The sequence below is a fragment of the Anoplopoma fimbria genome, chromosome 24 (assembly GCF_027596085.1).
Source record: "Anoplopoma fimbria isolate UVic2021 breed Golden Eagle Sablefish chromosome 24, Afim_UVic_2022, whole genome shotgun sequence".
Classification (NCBI taxonomy): domain Eukaryota; kingdom Metazoa; phylum Chordata; class Actinopteri; order Perciformes; family Anoplopomatidae; genus Anoplopoma; species Anoplopoma fimbria.
In genome coordinates this window covers 2,531,190-2,551,812 of record NC_072472.1, presented here as the reverse complement: position 1 = coordinate 2,551,812, position 20,623 = coordinate 2,531,190, and the positions used below count along the sequence as shown (strand labels likewise).

Genomic DNA, 20,623 nt, shown 5'->3' with positions numbered 1-20,623 from the left:
TTGACACTGTTAGGGAGGTGTTTGTTTAACAATATGTTAATTATTGAGATTACAGTTGGCAGTGGATGTATTAAAAACATTTTTAGGTTTTTTTGGTGCTATTTTGCTTCCAAAACATTCAACGTCTTCTTTCAGACGAGTGTAACGATTTATTTTTTCACTTCATCTCTTTGCGTCTGTAGATTTCTCCTAAATTCACCACAAGGTACCACTAAATAATGCCTCATTTTGTATTTAAACATAATATGTCTGAAAACTTGTAATACAAAAAATAATTGTCTTAATGTAAGTAACCAACATGGGAAGTTTCATGTTGATATCTATTAGTTTTTGGGTTTTTTTTTTTTCCTATTCACCTGAAGTGTCTTCCTCTTAACTGAGAGCAACAGGCTTCCACCCAGAGACACGTTGTCCTCGTAGCAGGAGAGCAGAGGTGTGACTAATCTCCTTAATCAGGGCTCAGTTCCATTCAGTCACCAATAAGCGTTATTGACTACACCTGTGCTTTTCCTGCCGTGGGTGTTAAACATCCAGCTGTGAGGAAAGTCCTCCAGGAGCTTCAGATCTCACGAGGCTCGTCTCACTGACATCTGTGTGGTTCAGGGGTCGCTTTCGTTAAACGTTTTCATGTCGATGTGTAAATGACACAGAGTCACTGCAGAGTCGTGTGTGTGTGTGTGTGTGTGTGTGTGTGTGAATGGCTTTACTTCTTCAATTGTTTGAAGTGAGTGGGAGCAGTGCTGGAGGGTTTGGTATCGTCTGGTTGTGTTTTAGAGACGCTTCTTTTTTGGCTCATATGTGTTTTTAAAAAAGAAGGATGATTTGGTTTGAAGCCATAAACGGAGACGGATTGTGAGAGAATGGGTGCATGGACACGGACATGTAGAGGACCCCCAACCCTCCCACATAAGAACAGGAGACACCGAGTCAAAGAGACACATTTGTGGTTCTCTTGTGTCTCTTTGTAGTCGTTCTGCATCTCTTTGTGGTCGTTTTGTGGTTCTTTTTGGTTGTTTTGCACTGTGTTGTTGTTTTGAAACACTTTGTAGTAGTATTGTGTCTCTTTTGTTGTTGTTTTGCATCTCTTTTTGTGGTTGTATTGTGTCTCTTTGTGGTTGTATTGTGTCTCTTTGTTTTTGCGTCTCTTTTGGTCATTCTACTTTGTGGTTGTTTTGTGTCTTTTTGTTCATTTGGCATCTCCATGTTATTCTTTTGATTCTCTTTTTGGTTGATGTGCATCTGTTTCCGGTCGTTTGACTTTGTAGTGGTTTTGTGTCTCTTCTGTGGTTGTTGTGTGTCCTGTTTTCTGTCTTTATTTGGTGTTTTGCATCTATTTCTAGTTGTTTTCTGTCCCTTTTTGAGGTTGTTTTCGATCTCTTTATGTATTCGTTTTGCATTACTTTTTGGTTATTTCACTTTGAAGTCATTTTGTGTCTCTTTGTGGTTGTATTATATCTCTACTTGGTAGTTTTGCATCTTTTTTGTAGATGTTTTTTCTTCTCTTTTTGGTCATTATCCACTGATTTGCTTTATGTATCGTTTTTGTGTCTTGTTTTGTTCTCTGGTCTGAACCCATTAGCCCGTTCACTGATCCCTCCATGCCTTTACAACATAAACTAGTTGATAACTTTTGTACTTTCTCACTTATTATGGTCTGTACTATCTTTAAAACACTCCAGGACCAACTGTTACTGGTTCTTAGTGCAGGAACTGTTATGACACATCAGAGTCTCTGGCTTAAAGGCTTTCCCTTCTTATCTTTATGGGATTTATGAGAATCTCCATCAGGATGTGATTTTGAATATTAATCACTCCAGGCCTGCTGGACTTCACAACATGTTTCTGAGCCACATGGAGATTTAAAAATGATAACATTCAGGGGTTAATGACAACCGTTGGCTTTCACCAACCAATCTTTGTCCAGTATCAGAGGCAAACAGATGACCTCCCCCTCTACACACAGACACACTGTAGACCCATTACTCTGACTAAACTACACTTTACTCCACCAATGATGTTTACAGTTGATCATGAACAATTCCAAGGTTGTGCCGTGGTTTTAAAAGTCTGTCTGGTTTTGTCTTTCAAAGCTTTCAACATGTGCAGATCTACACAAGCTCCCAACCTTCCCTAAACCTGGAAGGAGCAGCCCAGGGGTGAGCAGCAGGTTTTCCATAGGCATCATTTAAATGTACAGAAGCCAGTAGCTGTCCAAAGGTTATACATGTATACCTAAAAAGAGAAAACATTTTTAGCCTGGAGATTGTTGCAGGTAATATGGATTATTTTGCAGAATGTCAGATATCAGAAACAACAGTTAAAGCCTGATCTAGTTAAACCCTTTTGTGCAATAAAACTACTTTATTGTCCAAAACGGCACATAAATAAGGTACCTTGTTACACTGGCTGACATGTTTCTCCACTATGATGATATGGATTTGTAGTAAATGTTTTAATCAAACCATATACATATGTCCTGCTGCAGCAAAGTCTCACTAGCGCTCTGTTAATCCACAGCTGAAAATAGTCCTTGACAAATGCATTATTTATTCTTATTTGAGTAAAGTCGGCCTAACATGAGGAAATATTTTTTTTCTAAATGAAAATGTTCATTTGTGAGCTGCTTTTTAGACTCCTTTGTTAGAAACTGGTTGCAGGCAGACGGAGAGAGGCTGGTGAAAACAATCCAACACATTGTTGGTTCTGGTTGCCAATAACAAACAGAGCATTTCACCATTCTTCTTCTGTACCTCCCACACAGACAGCTTGAGCTCTGGACATTTCCACAGTATTTTACTTCCAGTAGCAGCAAATTAGTTCAATTAATTTCCTCTGGCAGATCATTAATCTCGCTGTCGGAGCAGCGGCGGAGAGGGGAGAGAAAAAATAAGAAAAAGGAGGAGCTCGGACAAAGTGATGTTGAACTTTAGAGACAGTTTATTTAAACTTGAATTCATTTACAGCAGTTCCACTGGAGGAGGAGGAGAGGGGGGTTGAATGACATCCTAGCCACATTAAACCTACGGTCCTATCTACTGTATGTACAGGGAGGAGGATGCAGCTGGAGAGTGCAGAAGGCACAGAGTTGGCTTAATACTCGCCTGTAAGCGCTGCGAACGGGACAGACAGGATGGCGAGGTGGAGCAGGACGCAGAACGTCACGGAGAGATGCTGCGATAAAGGAGAGCGTGGCTCCCTCTGTTTTTACTCCAGTCCTTAGTGATATAGTGGAGTAGTTTAAAAAAAAACTACAACAGCAAGCATCTGCTCCTTTTTCAACAAAAAAAGAAAATCTGTTGTTCTCTAAATGTACAAGCGCAGTAAAGTGAGCCTCCTGCAGCTCACGAGTGATGAGACGAGCGTCGCGTTTGTTCCTGTGTAGCTGGTGTGTTTTACAATATGTGATATGTGAACTTAAATGAAACTGTACAACGTTAAGGCATTTTTTTTTTTGCAATTAAAGAGATGCAATTCTAACCAAGGAGGGAATACGAAGCGGGTAAATGAAGGTCGCCGACGTTAACTGTGAGGGTTTGGCAATAAATGGCATTTCTTCATTCACATCTTCAGCTTCCCGTCACTCACACACAGCCTGCCAAATCCAAAACTTGCTTCCCATTCAACACTCCCAAACGTCCAGTAAGAGCTGCCAGATCTACCCCCGGAAAAAAACAAAAAAACAAGCCCGCCGTGAAAGCAGAAGCAAAAGATCCATGCTCAAATATGATACACATCTGAATCAGGAAGACTTTTCCTAGCGTCATTCAATACAGAGAAAAAAAAAAAAAAGGCATCACAACCCAACACTTTCCACTCATTCATAAAACACAAATCAAACAAATGCACAAAGTGTTTGATACAATAATGTGACAAGAGATTCATTTCTGGCCACAAACGGATAAAATATATGAACTCTCACTCGAACAGAAAAACCGATTCAAGTAAAGCTTCTTTTAAAAATGAAACAAATTAAAACAAACTATGTTTAAATCACTTGGAATTCTTGCATCTCAGATTTAGATTATGCTGCTTATAAAAAAAGTACATTCAACAGGTGCGTCAATTATGGAACAAAATAATAAAACGGAGGTCAGTAAAAATCAGCAATTACGTAACAAATATTAAAGGCGGAGTTAGACCGTCTTATTTATTCTCTACTTTTCCTTTAACAGCAGGAAGGTTTGGATTTTACACTAAATCTTCTCTCAGCAATGACGGGGTTAATTTGATGGAAATAGATTTTACATTTGTGTTAGAACAGCGGATGGTGACTCAGGATTTGAATCTAAGTAGAGCACTTTTTTTTTTTTTTTTTTTACTTATTTCTAATTATGCGTGTAGAACATTTAGAATAAATGATTGTCAGAGTCAGCCGTGCTCTAAAATATGAATGAGGGGAGAGCATGAATTTAATCCTTAAAGCTACAGTTAAAGAGTTCCAGATGAGTCACAACAATTACTGTGAAAATGTACCATTTCTGGGGAAAAGGTGCGCTTGTTTTGTTTCTGTGCAGACCTTTTTAGTACCAGACGCTTTTCAGAGAATCAGTCTAAAGCCGCCTCTTATTCATCGGAACATTTCTCTAACTCACTCACACACAAACACACTCGCACGCCAAGTGAGTTCTTGCATGTTTTTCCCGTACTACAAAATCATAAAAAATTAAATGATTTAATCATAAATATATTATCATAGCTATACAAATATAATTATGTGCTAATACATAATTATATTTATTTTGTAGTCCAACTGAAACAAGGTTCATATAGCTAACTATCAGACTGTTGACATGTGACCTTGGACAAAAATCACAGGAGCAAATGAGACACAATGTGCAAAAAGAAAATCAAAAAAGGTGCACCAGCTACGTAAAACTCTTGAACACGTGATACTGATGATGATGAAGATTTGCTTCAAATAAAAGCATGAGTACATTTACATAAACAGGACAAAGATCACACGTTTGATTTCAAACCACAGGTTCGTCGTTCTATAAGAAACAAAAGGAGGAAGATGGCTGTGGAAGAAAGGACTGGTGAGTTAACGATAAGAGAAGACCATCTCCACGTCCGCTCTCCACCGACGGTAAGGCAAGAGAACGCTTCACTTCATCCAGATGTTCAACGTTAAGACGGACAGGCAGCAAAGAAAACACACGAGAGGCAGATGAGCGCTGAAGCCAGAGTACGGAAAACAAAAAGGCAGAAAAAACAACTTTTCTGTAAAAAAAAAAACAATTTTCAACACAGACCACGGGAAGCTCCGCAGCTTATTTAGTGATAAGCCTAACGGGGAACAAACAGACAATGGGAATCATTAAATTCACCGTTGGCTGCTCATATATGAATAAATGAGTCATCTAAATACTTGACTTTGTTTGTTGACATTGCAGACACACAGGGAAACATAATTGCTAGTTAAATATAATTGAGAGTTGAATTAAATAGACCTTTTCTCTTTTTGCAATGTCAAAATTCTGATCAGACTTTTGATGACACTAAAAAATGTAACACAAAAGAGTGCTCAATTAATTATCTCCCCTGTTGAAGCTGCAATGACAAATGCATGTGAAGATTAAATCATCGCTGTGTTTTCAAGCAGAGTATTTTTTGAGCTCATTTAGTTCACTTGAACACATTAAAGTGACTAATCATTACTTTTCTCATCGTGAGGAATCTAAACATCTACAGAGAAAACTCCAATATGTGATAAACGCCAAAGTAATATGTTTTTTTTTCCTATCTTGTTGGTAAATAAGAGCGAGCGACTGTTAGAAGAATGTCTGCGTGGTTCTCGGGTCGGGCCTTCCGCTGTTTGTTTTTTTGATGTACTGCATGTTGTGAACGTGGCACAAAGGGGACTCAGGCAAAAGAAATAAAAAGAATTGAGAAAAAAAAAGGTTTGCACAGAATATCAGAGTTCCTACAAATATGTACACGACAGATACAGGCACTTGTATATCTTTGGTTGGAAAAACCCAACATTGCAAGAGTAATGCATTCACAGAGCTGTTGTGTCCCTTAATGTACTTCCAGGGTTCACTAGGCAACTGGTATGTTTATTTATATTTCTTCTGCTTCTTTGCGTTTGTCCGTGTTACAGGTACGTTCTCACGTAACTCTCTGAGGCCTTTTTAACCCTCTGACAGCGCCACCTGCAACAGAAGAAAAGGGGTTTTAGTGACGCTCACAAACTCATGACAGGGAATAATGAGTTAACCCTCTGAACCCCAAGACGTTTAGGCTCCGGTCACATTTTACTCTCTGTGGCCTTGGTTTTTAATGTTATATAGAAAGTCCTGCTTATCTGAGGAAGCCGCATGATCATGACTTGAAGTAGAGAATACTCAAAAAAGTGTTACCAATGTTGGAAAAAATGGAGGCTTCAAATGCTATATATATTGAACTATTTACATTTTTACATCCTGCTCTGTGTTCAGCAGACTACAGTTCAGTCCAAGTTTCACTGAATTTTTGTCACATGACTGTTGGTCTTAGCCGAATCAATCATGGCTTCCTATTTACACTGAGGAGCTCAGAATTTAATGTATTTTACAGAATCTGGTTAAAGCAAAGGGTTTATTTTTGGCAAATTTTAAACGAGCCATGTAGAATAAAATGTTGTTGATGAAATATCACAATTGAAAGCCAAGTTTTGGCTGCTTTTTCCTGACTGAAGCATTCGTCACACATGATGTGTTCAAAGACAGTTTGAAAGATGAAAATCTTGACAAAAATGTCTTTTTTCTTTTTTTTTTTAAAGCTTCTGGCTACAATAAACAGTGTAGTTTTTGCGATTGATTGAAGAAAATATGCTTCTAAATCCCACCGGTGGGTTTTGGGGTTCAGAGGGTTAATGCAGTACATCAATCTTACAATCCTTCAGAGAAACAACACACACACAGAGAACCACAATAACTGGTAATATGGAAAGGACCAGTTACATTAGATGAAGCTGGCAGAGAAAATTCATTCAGTTTGATCACATTTAAGAAGTTAATTTTGTCCAAAGTAACATTGATGTCTGCTAAACTAACATTCTGTCTTAATACTACTATCGGATGGTGCCAAAATAAGACAATTCCAATCCTTTAATGTAGTGGCTTTAAGAATTATGCACATGAAAACATCCAATCCCTTCAGTAAAAGAGTAAAGGAGCCACTGCTGTGAGGAAATCACTTAAAATAATTATAATTAAGATAATAAAACCCCTAGAATGTCTCTATCAAAGTGAAGGACATCGCCGTCGACAGCAGTTTGCTTTCAGCCAAAGCAGTTCTAAGTCAAGTCACTGCTGATGCAAACCAAACATTTCCTCCTGCTGCTTCACAGCCAGCAGAAAGCTTTTATTGTGAAGCAGCTACAGAAAATGAGACGCGATTATCTCTGATTTAAAACAGATTTACACAAAAAAGATACGGACACATTCTGCGTTATTCGGTTCAGTTTAAAATATTGCAGGAATGAAAAGAACAAACAAAGGAAACCAAAATGAGCAGCAAAATTTTCCAATTTAATCTAATTTATAATTTATTGATTATTCTAAAGATTATTTTCTCAATTCCAGATTAATACAACAATTATTTTACCCCAAATCAATGTCAAACATTTGTCTTATTATTTAATTTAATCATCTTCTCTTAAAAACAAACTAATGGAAATAAATAATAGAAATTATTTGTCAGATGCCTGATGAGAAAAATTACGGGGCCTCAAATTCAAAAGGTAATTCTGTGACACACGTTATTAATTTGATAACTGTATGTCAAAGCAACCCTTTACCTGAACTGGTAAATCAGTAATTTTACTTAAGTAAGTTAAAATGGTTATGATATGGATTTATTTCATCACTGGAGAATTTTGCAGTTTAGATAATAAAATGTACCTTTGATAAAGTAACAATGTTTGTATAAACTGATGCATTTTAATTGGTCAAAATTCCTATTAATTAACAGCTAACTATTAGCAAACCTCCTCTGGGAGCTACCCTCCTAATGTGCCAAACAAACAACAACAATTACACATAGACGTCCATGTATTGTGGACAGAAAGCAGAGAAACATTGTGATTGGGTCAAGTCTTAAACCAATCACTGGGTAATCAATGCGCTGCTGAAACTACCTGTTCTCGTCATATAGCACTGCTGGTGTCTGCTGTACCTTCTCAGGACAGAAGTCGGGGTTGGTTTGCCGAACTTTGCCGGGCCGCCCCTTAATGACCGCGTAGCAGAACATCGTGATGACCATGACGAACAGGAAGTAGCTTGTGTGCATCAGGTGCAGGTTGATGAGGGAACGGTCATCCTGGGGAGGAAAGAGTTAAAAAGACAGATGAAGATGTAACTGCAGGTTTTATTATTATTATCAAAACGCAATATGCATGATTTTGTTATTTTCCGGGTGCATATTTTTATCTCCAGTTACAGTTACAACATGTTTACATGCGTTAATGCCCATAATCCTCCTTGTTTTTCTCATTATTCTGTCCTGCAGCACCTCTTCTCACCCTCTCTCTGAAACGCTCCGCTGTAGCTCCTCCCTCCAGAAAGCAAAGTCTGCTCTGATTGGTCAGCTAGCCCGCTCTGTTGTGATTGGTCAACGTTTCACATTTCAAAAAACTCTTCCTCCGGAGCTTCAGCTCCGTCTCTCTCTTTTGTTGTTTGACGGTTAAACTAGCCGGAAGGAGTTTTACGTCACTTCTGTAACATTGTGACCTCATAAAGTTACATTATGACCTTATAAAGTTACATTGTGACCTCATAAAGTTACATTGTGACCTCATAAAGTTACATTGTGACCTCATAAAGTTACATTGTGACCTGATAAAGTTACATTTTGACCTCATAAAGTTACATTTTGACCTCATAATGTTACGGAAGTGAAGGAGAGAATTCAATGGAGCCGTTTCAGCAGCTCAGGAGCTTCTGAGGGGGAGGGGAACTCCTTTTAGGCGTGGACTTCAGGTTTTACACTCTACGAACTGTACAAAAACAAAAGTGGAAAAGCATGAAATAGGAGTTCATCTCTGTAGGTTTGCAGTTTAAATTGCCTTTCCTTGGGTCTAACTTAATAATTGCATCACTAGGAGTCTTTTAAAAATAACCTAATGCCAGCCAATAAAGAATTTTAAAGAGTTTTTTAAATGCCACATAAGTTAAAGACTACTTTTAATTGTGCAATAAGCCTGAAGAGTAAATGAATAAAACCTAGCCCGAATTAAAGCATTTCCAGACTTTCAAATGTAGGAATGAAACTGAAACATGGATCCATTTCTCAGCTGTTTTGTTGAAGCTCCACTCACAAACCAACACTGTGAATTGAAGTGTACTGAGATCAGGTAACTGCAGAGGCACAGCATACATTATCAAATTGTTTTCAGGCTCAGTGGACCGTTCAGAGGCTGTTTGTGGTCGGTCAATAGGATCATTGTGATCCTGGAACAATCTACGGCCGTCAGTAAAGAGCTACGGCTAAACGGTTTGGTTACATTTAGCTTGTTTGATAAAGAGGCGAGAGATCGATCCGATAATCATCTGAATAATCCCACCACATAATCATTCTGTCATATTCTGGTTTTCCTGTTGAGTTGTGCTGCCCCTAACGGCTTTAAAGCTTCAACATTCTTGGAAGGAAAATGTATTTGAGGGTATAAAATACAATAGAATACACTTTGAATTGTCTGGCATCTTTTGTTTAGGTCAAGTAGTAATTAAGTTTAAGTAAATATTGTTCTGCGGCTGTTCTAACAAGCTGCTTTACAGAACCTGCACAACTCTTAAATCTTGTCTGCACTGATTGCACATTTCTAGGAATTAGATTTAACAGCAAGGCTCCAGACTTCTAATTGACTTCCAATTACTAATACTTGTGAAAATATTCTAAATGTAATTCTTCTACTTTTTTATTGTCTTTTAATGCGGTTATCTAAATAAAAACCCACAATTCAAATGATTAGTAACTAAAATATTATATCTTGGCCTTAGTACTTTTTATTATGTATATTTAGCTGCTTAGAGGTAGAGATAGGAAGTTAAACAGGTCATAATTAATCTCTAGTAGCTGTTAAAAATCTCCTTCAAACAACTGGATTTATTCAAGTTTTTTAACAGAAACTACATTTTACAAGATAACATATGAACACATCATCATAGCGTTAAAATGAACCTTTGCTCAATACTCTTTTTACTGATTAGACCTTGAACGCATCGTAATGCAAGTCAACGCAACTGTGATAACTCCGAGCAGCATGTATGGGAATGAATTACAATATAATAAATGTCTGAATTAGTTAGTTGTTCTACATGTTGTGACCCCCCCCCCAAAAAAAATAGGAAATATAAGATTAATTGTCAAGTCATGGCTGATCAGATACAAAGGGAAGGTTTCAACTTGTCTGAAAAGTGAATTTACAAAATAGAAAATGAGAAATTAAGAATGATTTTAGTAGAAGGAATACAAAAAGTCCCAGTAAGACCTTCAACCTGAGATGTTTCTTATGATTCCATTTTTTTTTATTTAAACAGTGTCTGAAAACTATTCAAATCTGAGCAGAAACATGTTTACTGTAGGTGACTCACATCAGGGACGATGACCGTTAGCTTTGGGTTGAGTGCGTGGTACAGCTTGCCGATGGCTCCTTTGTAACACCAGAAGGGGTTGTAGTCCTGACTGTACTTGGTATCCGAGTCGCGGGCCGTGGTGAACACCTTGTACCACGATGTGGCGTTGGTGTACGTCTCCGGCACGCAGTGTGGCGGCTGCCTACAAACCCAAACAAAGATCGACTGCTGTCATTATTGCTTTCATTATGTCTTATTATTTATTATCGTCCATTTTGCAGTTCCATATAGAAAGGACAAAGATAGGCTGTGTATATATTTGAGGGCAGGAAAGGAAATAACTAAATCCATCAACGATTAACAGGACTAGACTGCTAAATAATGAAGAAAAAAATCAATGAACTGGGCCACAAAACTATAGTTAATTATTTACACTTTTAAAGTTTAGATTTTTCCCATTGGGCAGTTTCTCCCAGAGGAATCCAAAGCAGTATCTATTACGACCAATAACCCAAAATACTTCCCATTTAAATGAGATGCAGTGTGAAATATAATGTCCACTCTGGAAGCAAAGACAAAACGAGCAAAAACTAAGTCACGTCTGGTGAAGAGACTACATGACCCTGATGAACGCTCTCCATGTTGTAGTTTCACAGCCTGACGAGATATTCAAGGTTTCTGCTCGTCCCTGAGGGCTCCAGAGGTCATGGGAACGGATCCATCAAATTGGTAACACGTAAGGTTATTTCCCCACGGATGAGCACTGTAGGACTCGCAAATTAATTTGTAATTTGCCTTATTTGAGGACTATGACTCTTAGGTCTGTCACGAAAATGAGGTTATCAACTCCTCGTACGATATATATGGACATGAACTCGATCATTTTTACGTTATCAACCTATCGTATGAATTATGGACATGAACTCGATCATTTTTGCTGACCTTGATATTCCCGTTGTGTTTGCATGCGTGTTTGTTAACATAAGAACATCACCATCATTTTAGCCAACATAATGCCAGAATAAGAATAAAAAAAAATAGACATATCTTAGACATTAGAAAAATAACAAGTCCAGCAAAACAAGATGAAATTGAATGAAAGTTGAACAATTCATTAATTTGTGTGCTAAGAAATACAGCAATCAGACAGCATAGTGGTGCACAAAGCAAATCCAACCGTCTTAACCACTAATGATCCACTATGGAGATGACAAGAATGAAAAATATGCTATTAAAAGTCTGTTCTGGGCTCTAGGCTCTACTGAAAATATTTAGTTTTCCCAGAGACATTGTATGGAAGCACTCATAGTTCTACTCAAACTATAGTCAGAAATGATATGAAGGTATTGAGTGAGAAACTTTAGGAGCCTGTATTTCATAGTGCCAAGTCTCACTGGGCTCTAGGCAGAGATATAAAGCGTGTCCCTGTGAGTCAGGGCTTCGGTCCAACTCACACTGTGACTGGGAAGATATTGCTGGCCGCCGTGATGGTCATGCAAGTGCTGAACACCACCTGCTCACAGTGTCCGTGCAGCACACACTCGTCTGAGTTCCAGGATACGGGCAGGGTGAACGTGATGTTTATTTCTTCATGGGCTTCCCGGCCTACGCACAAAAAGAAAAACACGTGAGACTACAATGTGAGCCATTACAGAAAAGTCAGATTTTCCTCATTTCGTTCACTTTTCAAGTTGCCCTATATTTCTAAGAAACCCACAAATGAGCACAACTCACAGGCCTCTTACTTGCATATCCACATTCCCTTCATTGCCATGTTAACATGGTAATAAATGCCAGCCACGATGACAGTAAATCAACCTATAGGCCTAAAGAATGTGGCCTCTTGGCTCTGATAATTAAAGCCTAGAACAGACTAAACAACATGCATACAACTCCCACAGCAGGAAACCAGGCAGAGCCACAGCGGCAGTGTTTGATGCTCCTCCCCTGATTTTTCTAGGCTTACGCAATAATTATCAAACAGCATATGGGGATTAAAAGATTATCAGTAAAACACTCCTGGGTGTGACTAAATAATGAAGTGGTTGTGTCAACATAATTGTGTATCCAAAGGGGGGCAAACATGGACAGTGAGTCTCCCAATTCTCAAAAGTCAAACAACAACAATGACATGACATTTTTTAGAGCCAATCTAGGCTTCATGTGGAAAAAACTAGGTGGTTTTCTCACAAAATGTTATTTGTGTGACATTGATCTGAAGGCTAATTAGTTTGGGAAAAGTATTAACATCCAATCTTAGCAAAAATATTGTCTTTTCTAATAATGTGACTCTTTTATATCACATGGTGTACAATGTCCATGTCAATTCTTTAAAAGAAATAGGAGGTATTGCTTTACTAGCAACATAAAATAACACAAATTTAACATTAAGGATTCAATACACTTTATATTCAAAATATTTGAAATGTTAGAGAAGCATAATTCTTAAGATTCAATTATTTGAAAGTTGTTGAAATGTTCATTTACACAAAAAACAATCCCAATGTCAAAATGATCTCTAATATAGTCTCTATCGCTAGTATATACTGGCATATTTAACAAAAGAATTGTGCACATATTCATAGGCAACGTTTTCTTTAATGCAAACCTTATTATTTTAGCAATATTATGCACTATAATTAAGGGAAAACTTTTTTTGGGGGTTCCTTAAAAGAAGAAGTTGTCACTTCCTCTGTAAACTCTCTTCACCTCTTCTGCATTGTGAGCTCTACTCACACACACTTATTTGCTCAGTGTGAAACAACATTTGCATCACTCCTTCTTGACTTTGCCCATCCAGTCTAGTGGCGTTAGAATTGAAGAGGTGCATGTTGTTGGCAAACAGCTAATCCTGTTGCCGAGCCAGTAGCACTATAAAGTGAAAGACAAACAACGGCCTGAAGCGAGGGAGAGATTGTCTTTGGAGAATACAGTACATTAAATATTATACATTCAGTAACAGCACCAAGATATCGATCCGCAAAGGTGTGAGATTATGAGAGCACACGGAGTTCATCTAACTAGTAGAGGGGAACCAGATATGCATCACAGTTTGTGTTTCCATCACAAGATGCTCTCTATATTCATTTTTGATTCTAATAAAATAGTTTTGATTAACAAGTTGAGATTCACTTTACATTTACTTTTTACAACCACTAGTTTCCTCTTCGAAAAACAATGTGAGCATGAAGATAGAGAAATGTGTCTGTGTGTCTGTATGAGTCATGCTCTAATAATAATAATAATAATAATAATAATAATAATAATAATATTGACCTTTATTTAAACAGTGAAGGCCATTGAGAGCAGGCTCCCTTTGCCAAGGACACCCTGATTACAGTTTAATGAAACAGTAGAAGCTAACGATACAATAAGCTAATAATAATAATAATAATAATAATAATAATAATAATAATAAATTAATTAAAAGGGGTTCTTTGATTTTACAAACTGCACCAGTATTCACTTGTGTGTGAGTGCTCAGCTGAGAGGTTATGTCCTGCCGAGAAGAGTTTTTCTTCAGTGTTAAACAAATATTAGCACATTTTTATGACATAATATATTAATTATATAATTCATTATCTTTGTTTACATTGTGCTTTTTACAGCAGGGCCATCTCTGAGAGGCATTGCAAGCACAAAGTAAAACAGGCAATGTTGCCATGGTGAGGGGTTGTTCAGTGCACATTTATGCTTTATAGTAAAACAAAAACGTAACAATCACTGTGGCATGTCTAAATGAACCTTAGCAGTGAGAGTGTCAATACATAAATACAAATAAAAGTCTAATGACATTTAATTACAACAGTTCCGAGCAGTCCGGAAAAGGTTTTTTCACTTAATTATTTATCGCTTTTGATGGACTGTGTTGCCCTAAAATTCTCCTTTACAATTATTTACTACATGTTTGCAAACTCATTCAAATATGCAAAAGCCAAGGGAAAGACCAGACGCAGGAGTTCCTTCTCAAAGGGAGAAGTTTAAAACCTACAGGTTAAAGCCAGTCTGGATGGGATTAATATAAATAATAAAAATAAATCACCTAACCTCTGTCCTGGAGAATTTAATCCCATATACAGAGACAAAGGTGCAACATTTTTGACTTTGCTCTGTAGGCAAGGTCGTGGAATATCATGTTGAAATGCACCCACTGTACTTATTATCACAACAAGGAAGTCTGTTTTATAAACCATGTCCACTGAAGCAGAGAAAAATAACATAAAAGTAAACCAGCGTTCAGCCTGTCCGACCAAATATGACTCATGATTTCATTTCCTCCTTCTCTCATGACTTCAGTGCTTTTAAAGTGTTTGTCTGTGGAGCTTTTACAGCCAACACAAAACAGAGGTGAGGGGGACAATTACAAAAACACACATGTTCTTAGGAGACAAAAGTAAAAGGTCAACAGACATGCAGGCACGGTGTATTCACCCTGCTGTCTGAAGCCTATGGGAGGACTGCATGGGAACAGCTTGAGGATAAACAAGTCTGCCCACTGTTTGTTCACCATGTCTGAGTAAAGCCGCCACACAAAGAGGTAAATTAAACCCTGTTATAAGGACAGACTCCGTCCTTTAAAGGGAGGGAATGACCTCTGTACAGTAAACACATAAAACCGGTCCGGGACGGTCACATACTTTCATTACATTACAATGTTTGTGTAACAATAACACCATTCCTGAATATGAATCAGCAGTGCAGCTATGCAGAAGCTCACTCCATCTGCAGCATCCCAACTTCAGGAGATTTAGTGGCGTCTAGAGTCAATCTGAAAGATCAGCATCGGTGCCGAGCAACACTCCCACTAATTAATCACCGGCTGATACATGGAGCCAAATTCAATTCTGATCCTTGCTTTAGTTAAGCTTGCTGTACGGTGTATGTCAGCTGTTATGCAAGTAAAGTATATCCACATATCTGAGGGAATAAGGCATGGTTTTAAAAAAATAAGGCTTTAATGCAACGGTTTATTATATGATACAATGGAATGTATTACGAACCACAACGGCCTCTGTGGCTATGCTGTGCATGGTGGAGTCATGGCATTTTCTTTTTTGTGGGATTTTTTTCAGGAATTGGAATGTTGTTAAATTGGGGAAATATGCTGTAGAGGTTTGGATCTCAAACAGGTGTTTAAACAAAGAAGCCTACACATACTAGGACTGTTAAAACAAAACTGGCCCAAGATGACGTTTGCATTACAATTCTAAAATCCATTTTTGCACATCATGTCCATGACATTGTGTTTTAACTGGCCACAAGTGATGCAGATTTGAACTTTTTGTCAGACGCCTTGTTTCCATTTATTATTGTTGTCCGCTCAGAAATTGCTGCTATGAACAAAGATCGGCTGATTGTTGGGGTAGAAATGAGGAGTTATCTATCAATACCTCCTTATTTCACTGCAAAAACATAGATAAGGTGACAGCTGGCTAGAATAAGATCACCTAAAAGTTTCCTACTTACTGTTGGCTATATTGTATGCAATTTACAGTAAACATCACAATATAAAAGGACCATTTCTGTTTAAAAAGTACAACCGGTTGAAGACGGCAATACCAACTAACCCATCTTTTAAGAGGTTATGTCTTCAGTCTGATCTGGAGCACAAAGAGGATAGATACGGTTGTACAAACTAACAAAACAATGACAAAGACAACCTACCAGATAGGCCAACCTGCTGCCCCAGCACCGTGGCGTACAGGTGGGTGATATTACGAGAGTAGCCTCCAAACGGGCGCTGGGGGTCCAGCGTGAGGGTGATGGGGACCGAGATGTTGATGGCACCCGAGTCGTCCAGCAGGAGGGGAACCTGGGTGCTGGAGCGAGCCTGGCCGCTGGTCACAACCATGCTCTCTGGCGTGGTGGACTCGTTCAGACCGTGCTTTATCGTCTCGTTCTCTGACACACAAAGGTCCAGCTCATTGTAGCGCAGCAGAAAGGTGTTCCAGTCCTGAGAGAGAAAGAGTGTTTTTAATTGTTGGACAGGACAAAAAATATGTTGTTATTAACCAAACGGCTATTATCTGATTAACACCTTGGATTCACGTGTGTCAATGTAATCGTATTTAACTTACACACCCTGAAACATTATGTTAACCTAGTTATGAAATGGCAGGTGATATCTCAATTTATTCCATATCCACTGGATTCTTTACAAACCAACCAATTATGATGCTCCCTATAACATACATGCTTCCTGTTCAGATCCTCATTCAAGGTTACAAGGTCATTTTACTGTCATTGTACAGCAGGGTTGGAGATTGTAGTCCCATTTTAGACATACATTACAAAACACAAAACAACTACATCATATGTGGAGGGTGGAGTAAGAGGTAAGGAGTCTGAGAGTCAGAGGGAAGAAGCTGCTCTGAAGTCTGGTGGTAATGCAGCTGATACTTCTGTACCTGGTTGAACAAACTGGGCTGCAGTGGGAATCCTCTTTTAATATCTTTTGAACGCAGGCACCTCTTATCACCAATATCACTGATGCTTCGTAGATGGGTACCAATGCTCCAACATTCTGTATTCACACTTTGACTGGTTTTAATTAGACTTTTTGTCTTTTCCAGACTGGGTGAGACTTGAAAAGGTCGGATAGGTCATTGTGTTAATGCAACGTGGTACAAATATGTTGGGCAAATGCATCCTTGTGGCATAAAGCAGGCCACTCACCTCTGTCAACTCTGGAGACTTGATCTCCTTAATCTTGAAGAAATAACCGATGGTCAGGAAGGCGATGGCCACTGCACTGACGCTGATCATAAAAATGACCAGCGGCGGACGGGTGTTGATGTAGCTTCTCAGGTTCTCTATAGGATTTAACAGGTACACCTGCATACGGGCAAACACACAACCAGCCAACAGTTAAGCAAATGATCTCATGTATCACAGGGGTTTTCTAAAAGCAGAGGTAAATAATTAACCTCAACACAGACACTCTAAATGATTTGTTAGGGAAGGAATGGATCATAAAACACACGGTTTTGGAGTCACGGATCCCCTCAGAACAAAAGCAAAAGGAGGCAAATATAACTTTTAGAGATCCCTGATCACGCTTTTTTGACGGCGATACTAATTGGAGATCACTGATGATCATTATTGGCCAATACAGATCGCTTTTGTTGATTTGTTTTGTTATAGCAGCTGTTCTCCAAGGCTCCAGATTACTTATTTTTTTTATTTTTGCCATCACTCTGTAGTCAGTATAAACCATCAAAGTTCTAAATGTTATCCTTTTACTTTGTTATTGTCATCTATAATTGTGTTGTTGTTGCATAAAAACATAAATTTAAATGAATATGAAAGAATAGATTGTATTTTTAGTTGATTCTAGAAATTCTTGGCATTAATAATTCTAATGTTTTTATTAGTTGCTTAGAGCTTATTCACTCTCTAGTTTTTGCTCTGTAAACATATTTTTTAAACAACTGCATATATATTCAAGTTTCTCACCAAAACAACACTTCACAAGATCACATTTGAACACATCATGATAACGTTATAATTGACCTTTGCTTCAGATCTACAACTTTCTTCAGAACAATGCATAATAACTGACATAAACCCTCGAAACTTAGGTCAAAATAAATGAACCATAAAATGTGTTAAGGTTGTGTAGCAGTCTGAGCAGGACATTTGTTTTAGGTTTTATATCTGGCAACATTTAAATGTGGTTAAATTTGACTGTAAGTCTGCATCTGATGGTTGTGTGTTATGCTAAACACGTCTCCGACACGACACCTGTTCAGACAGGTAACTCCTGTTACTGCTGAAAAATAAACAAGAATCTCTGGTGCGAGGTCTAGTGAGTGTGCTGCTGAGGCGACTGCTTACATCTTGTAATTGTGGAAATAAAGCAATTAATGGTTTACATTAAGGTTTTCAACTGACATGTCTGCAGCACTGCTTTTCATACAAAAGAATGGTTTTGACAGGAAAATTATCAACTTTAAAGCAGAGCATTGCATGTTTACATGATAGAATTTCAGTTTAGCCTTTTACAGTGACTATTTTACACTTATATTCCAATGCACACCAAATAAAGATCACTTTTTTAATGTTTTTATTTTGTCATTCAGTGAATTTGATATATATAATTAATGGTTTATTATATTTACTATTGATTATCTTTCTTTTATGGAGCACTGTGTACTTACGAGAGTGACAATAAACATCTTGTATCTTAAGAGGGGCTGTTTATATGTCATATAAAAGGACACATATGATTGTCAATCTCAACTGTTTTACAAACCAGAGTATTTATTTGCAGTTTGTCATATACTCTTTCAACTCAGGCCACAGTTTTAGATAGCTTGGCATGTGTTACTGCAAATAATTCCCAATCATTCTCAATACAGCTGCTTGCATGTGCGGTATTTAGCAGTATTCTACTTCAGGTCAAAAATGCAAACAGTAAAGCCAGCTTCCCTCGTTCTTCTTCTTGCATTTAAATACTGAGATGAGCTGCAGCGTTTAGTAAGAATTCAAAAGTTGACATCTTTTGGGAACATTTCTTTCCACAAATCAACACTTGAAATGATGAAGGCACTTCCAAATGACAAGGTAGTACAAAATGTATGGTGTTTCATTTTAACCTCTTTACTTAAGATTTCATTAATGTAATTCAATTCAATGCAGTTTATTTTGTATAGCCCAGAATCACAAATTACAAATTTGCCTCAGAGGGCTTTACAATCTGTACACATGAGACATCCTCTGTTTACAATCTGTACACATGAGACATCCTCTGTCCTTATCCTCTGACCCTCACATCCTCTGTCCTTAGACTGTCCTCACATCTCTGTCCTTAGACCCTCACATCCTCTGTCCTAAGACCCTCACATCCTCTGTCCTTAGACCCTCACATCCCAGGATGGACAGAAGGCAATAGATGTCATGTGACCAGAATAAACAGCATAACAGAGATACAACACAATGTATATGACATAAATGATTCATATAATCAGAGTAGTAAGCAGAGTAACGAAGGAAAAAAATGAAGACTACTTATAATAACAGCAGTAATTATTATAGTAGAATTATAATTAGTAATGTGACTAATAATAAGTAGCAGTGGGTGTCAGCCGGGTCACTTAACTTGACATTAAACTTGTTTTTTCTTTTTCTTTTTACAAAAAGCCCCAAAACACTGGCAACAAGGAAGATCTCATGTAGATAATAATGAGAATAAATATGAAAATAAATTTAAAAAAAATCTGGTTTTAAACTGACATCAAACACATACAAAGCTTGTTTACACCTCATGTATCTATAGAAGGAACCACAAAGTGCATCTTTGGATGGATGGGGGGAAAGCAGGAAACATGTAAACAGAAGGGGGCGCTGTGATTGGCTCTCTCCGCAGCCACGTGACCCGTGTCGTCACCCTCATACCCGGAAGCATGTCAACTGAAGGGAGGCGCGCTGTGATTGGCTCCCTGCGCAGCCATGTGACCCGAGCTGTCACCCTCACAGCTAGCTAGCCAGCTAGCCGTCTGCGAACTATTCTGCCCACGACGCGACATTTATTCACATTTAAACTCTCACGTTGCAGCACGTACTTCTCTGACGTCACAGGTGACGAAACAAAAACGCGTAAATAATAATAAATTAGATTCTTACCATTTTTTCCGACGGGGATGCTAGCTGCTAAATGCTAGGTGCTAACAACAATATAACAAGCTAGTCGCTCAGACTTTTTGCGTAAGAAGCACGCCGTGTCCTCCTTCCCATTCTCTGCTTTATAGACGCCGCCGTGGTGAGAAATAACGTCAATACTGGGTGTGGATCCTCCCCTCCGACATCCTTCCACCCGCACTGCGTAGTGAGAAGCGTCGCAGCGCCGCCTTCTCGTTATTTCCGTAGAACGTACGCACAAAACCGCGCTTACGCTGTTTACGTAGTTTACGTAGCCCAGCTTGTTTACGCCTTTTTTTTTTTAGGTGCGTTTAGGTACCCTCGGAAATATGAGTGTTTGCGCAAATTGACGTCAGTTTGCGTTACATCATTTTGTTTTTTAATAGATTGTTTGGGTTATTGTCTCACCAATGAAACATGATGAA

At 38.2% G+C, this 20,623-nt stretch overlaps 1 protein-coding gene across 2 annotated transcripts; it reads right to left on the bottom strand.

Annotated features, from left to right (window-relative positions):
* Window positions 1–3,162: 3,162 nt before the first annotated feature.
* On the bottom strand, window positions 3,163–20,419 carry tmem248 (transmembrane protein 248). 2 transcript variants are annotated; one of them, XM_054625605.1, is made up of 7 exons: window positions 20,184–20,419; window positions 17,235–17,393; window positions 16,224–16,512; window positions 12,014–12,164; window positions 10,578–10,761; window positions 8,123–8,304; window positions 3,163–6,155 (listed from the first exon to the last, which is right to left on the bottom strand). In XM_054625605.1, the coding sequence occupies exons 1-7, from the start codon at window positions 20,184–20,186 to the stop codon at window positions 6,098–6,100; spliced, it is 1,026 nt and encodes a 341-aa protein (XP_054481580.1). In that variant the 5' UTR covers window positions 20,187–20,419; the 3' UTR covers window positions 3,163–6,097. The 2 variants fall into 2 exon arrangements, with proteins under 2 accessions (XP_054481580.1, XP_054481581.1); XM_054625606.1 differs by having other exon boundaries at window positions 8,161–8,304.
* Window positions 20,420–20,623: the final 204 nt, after the last annotated feature.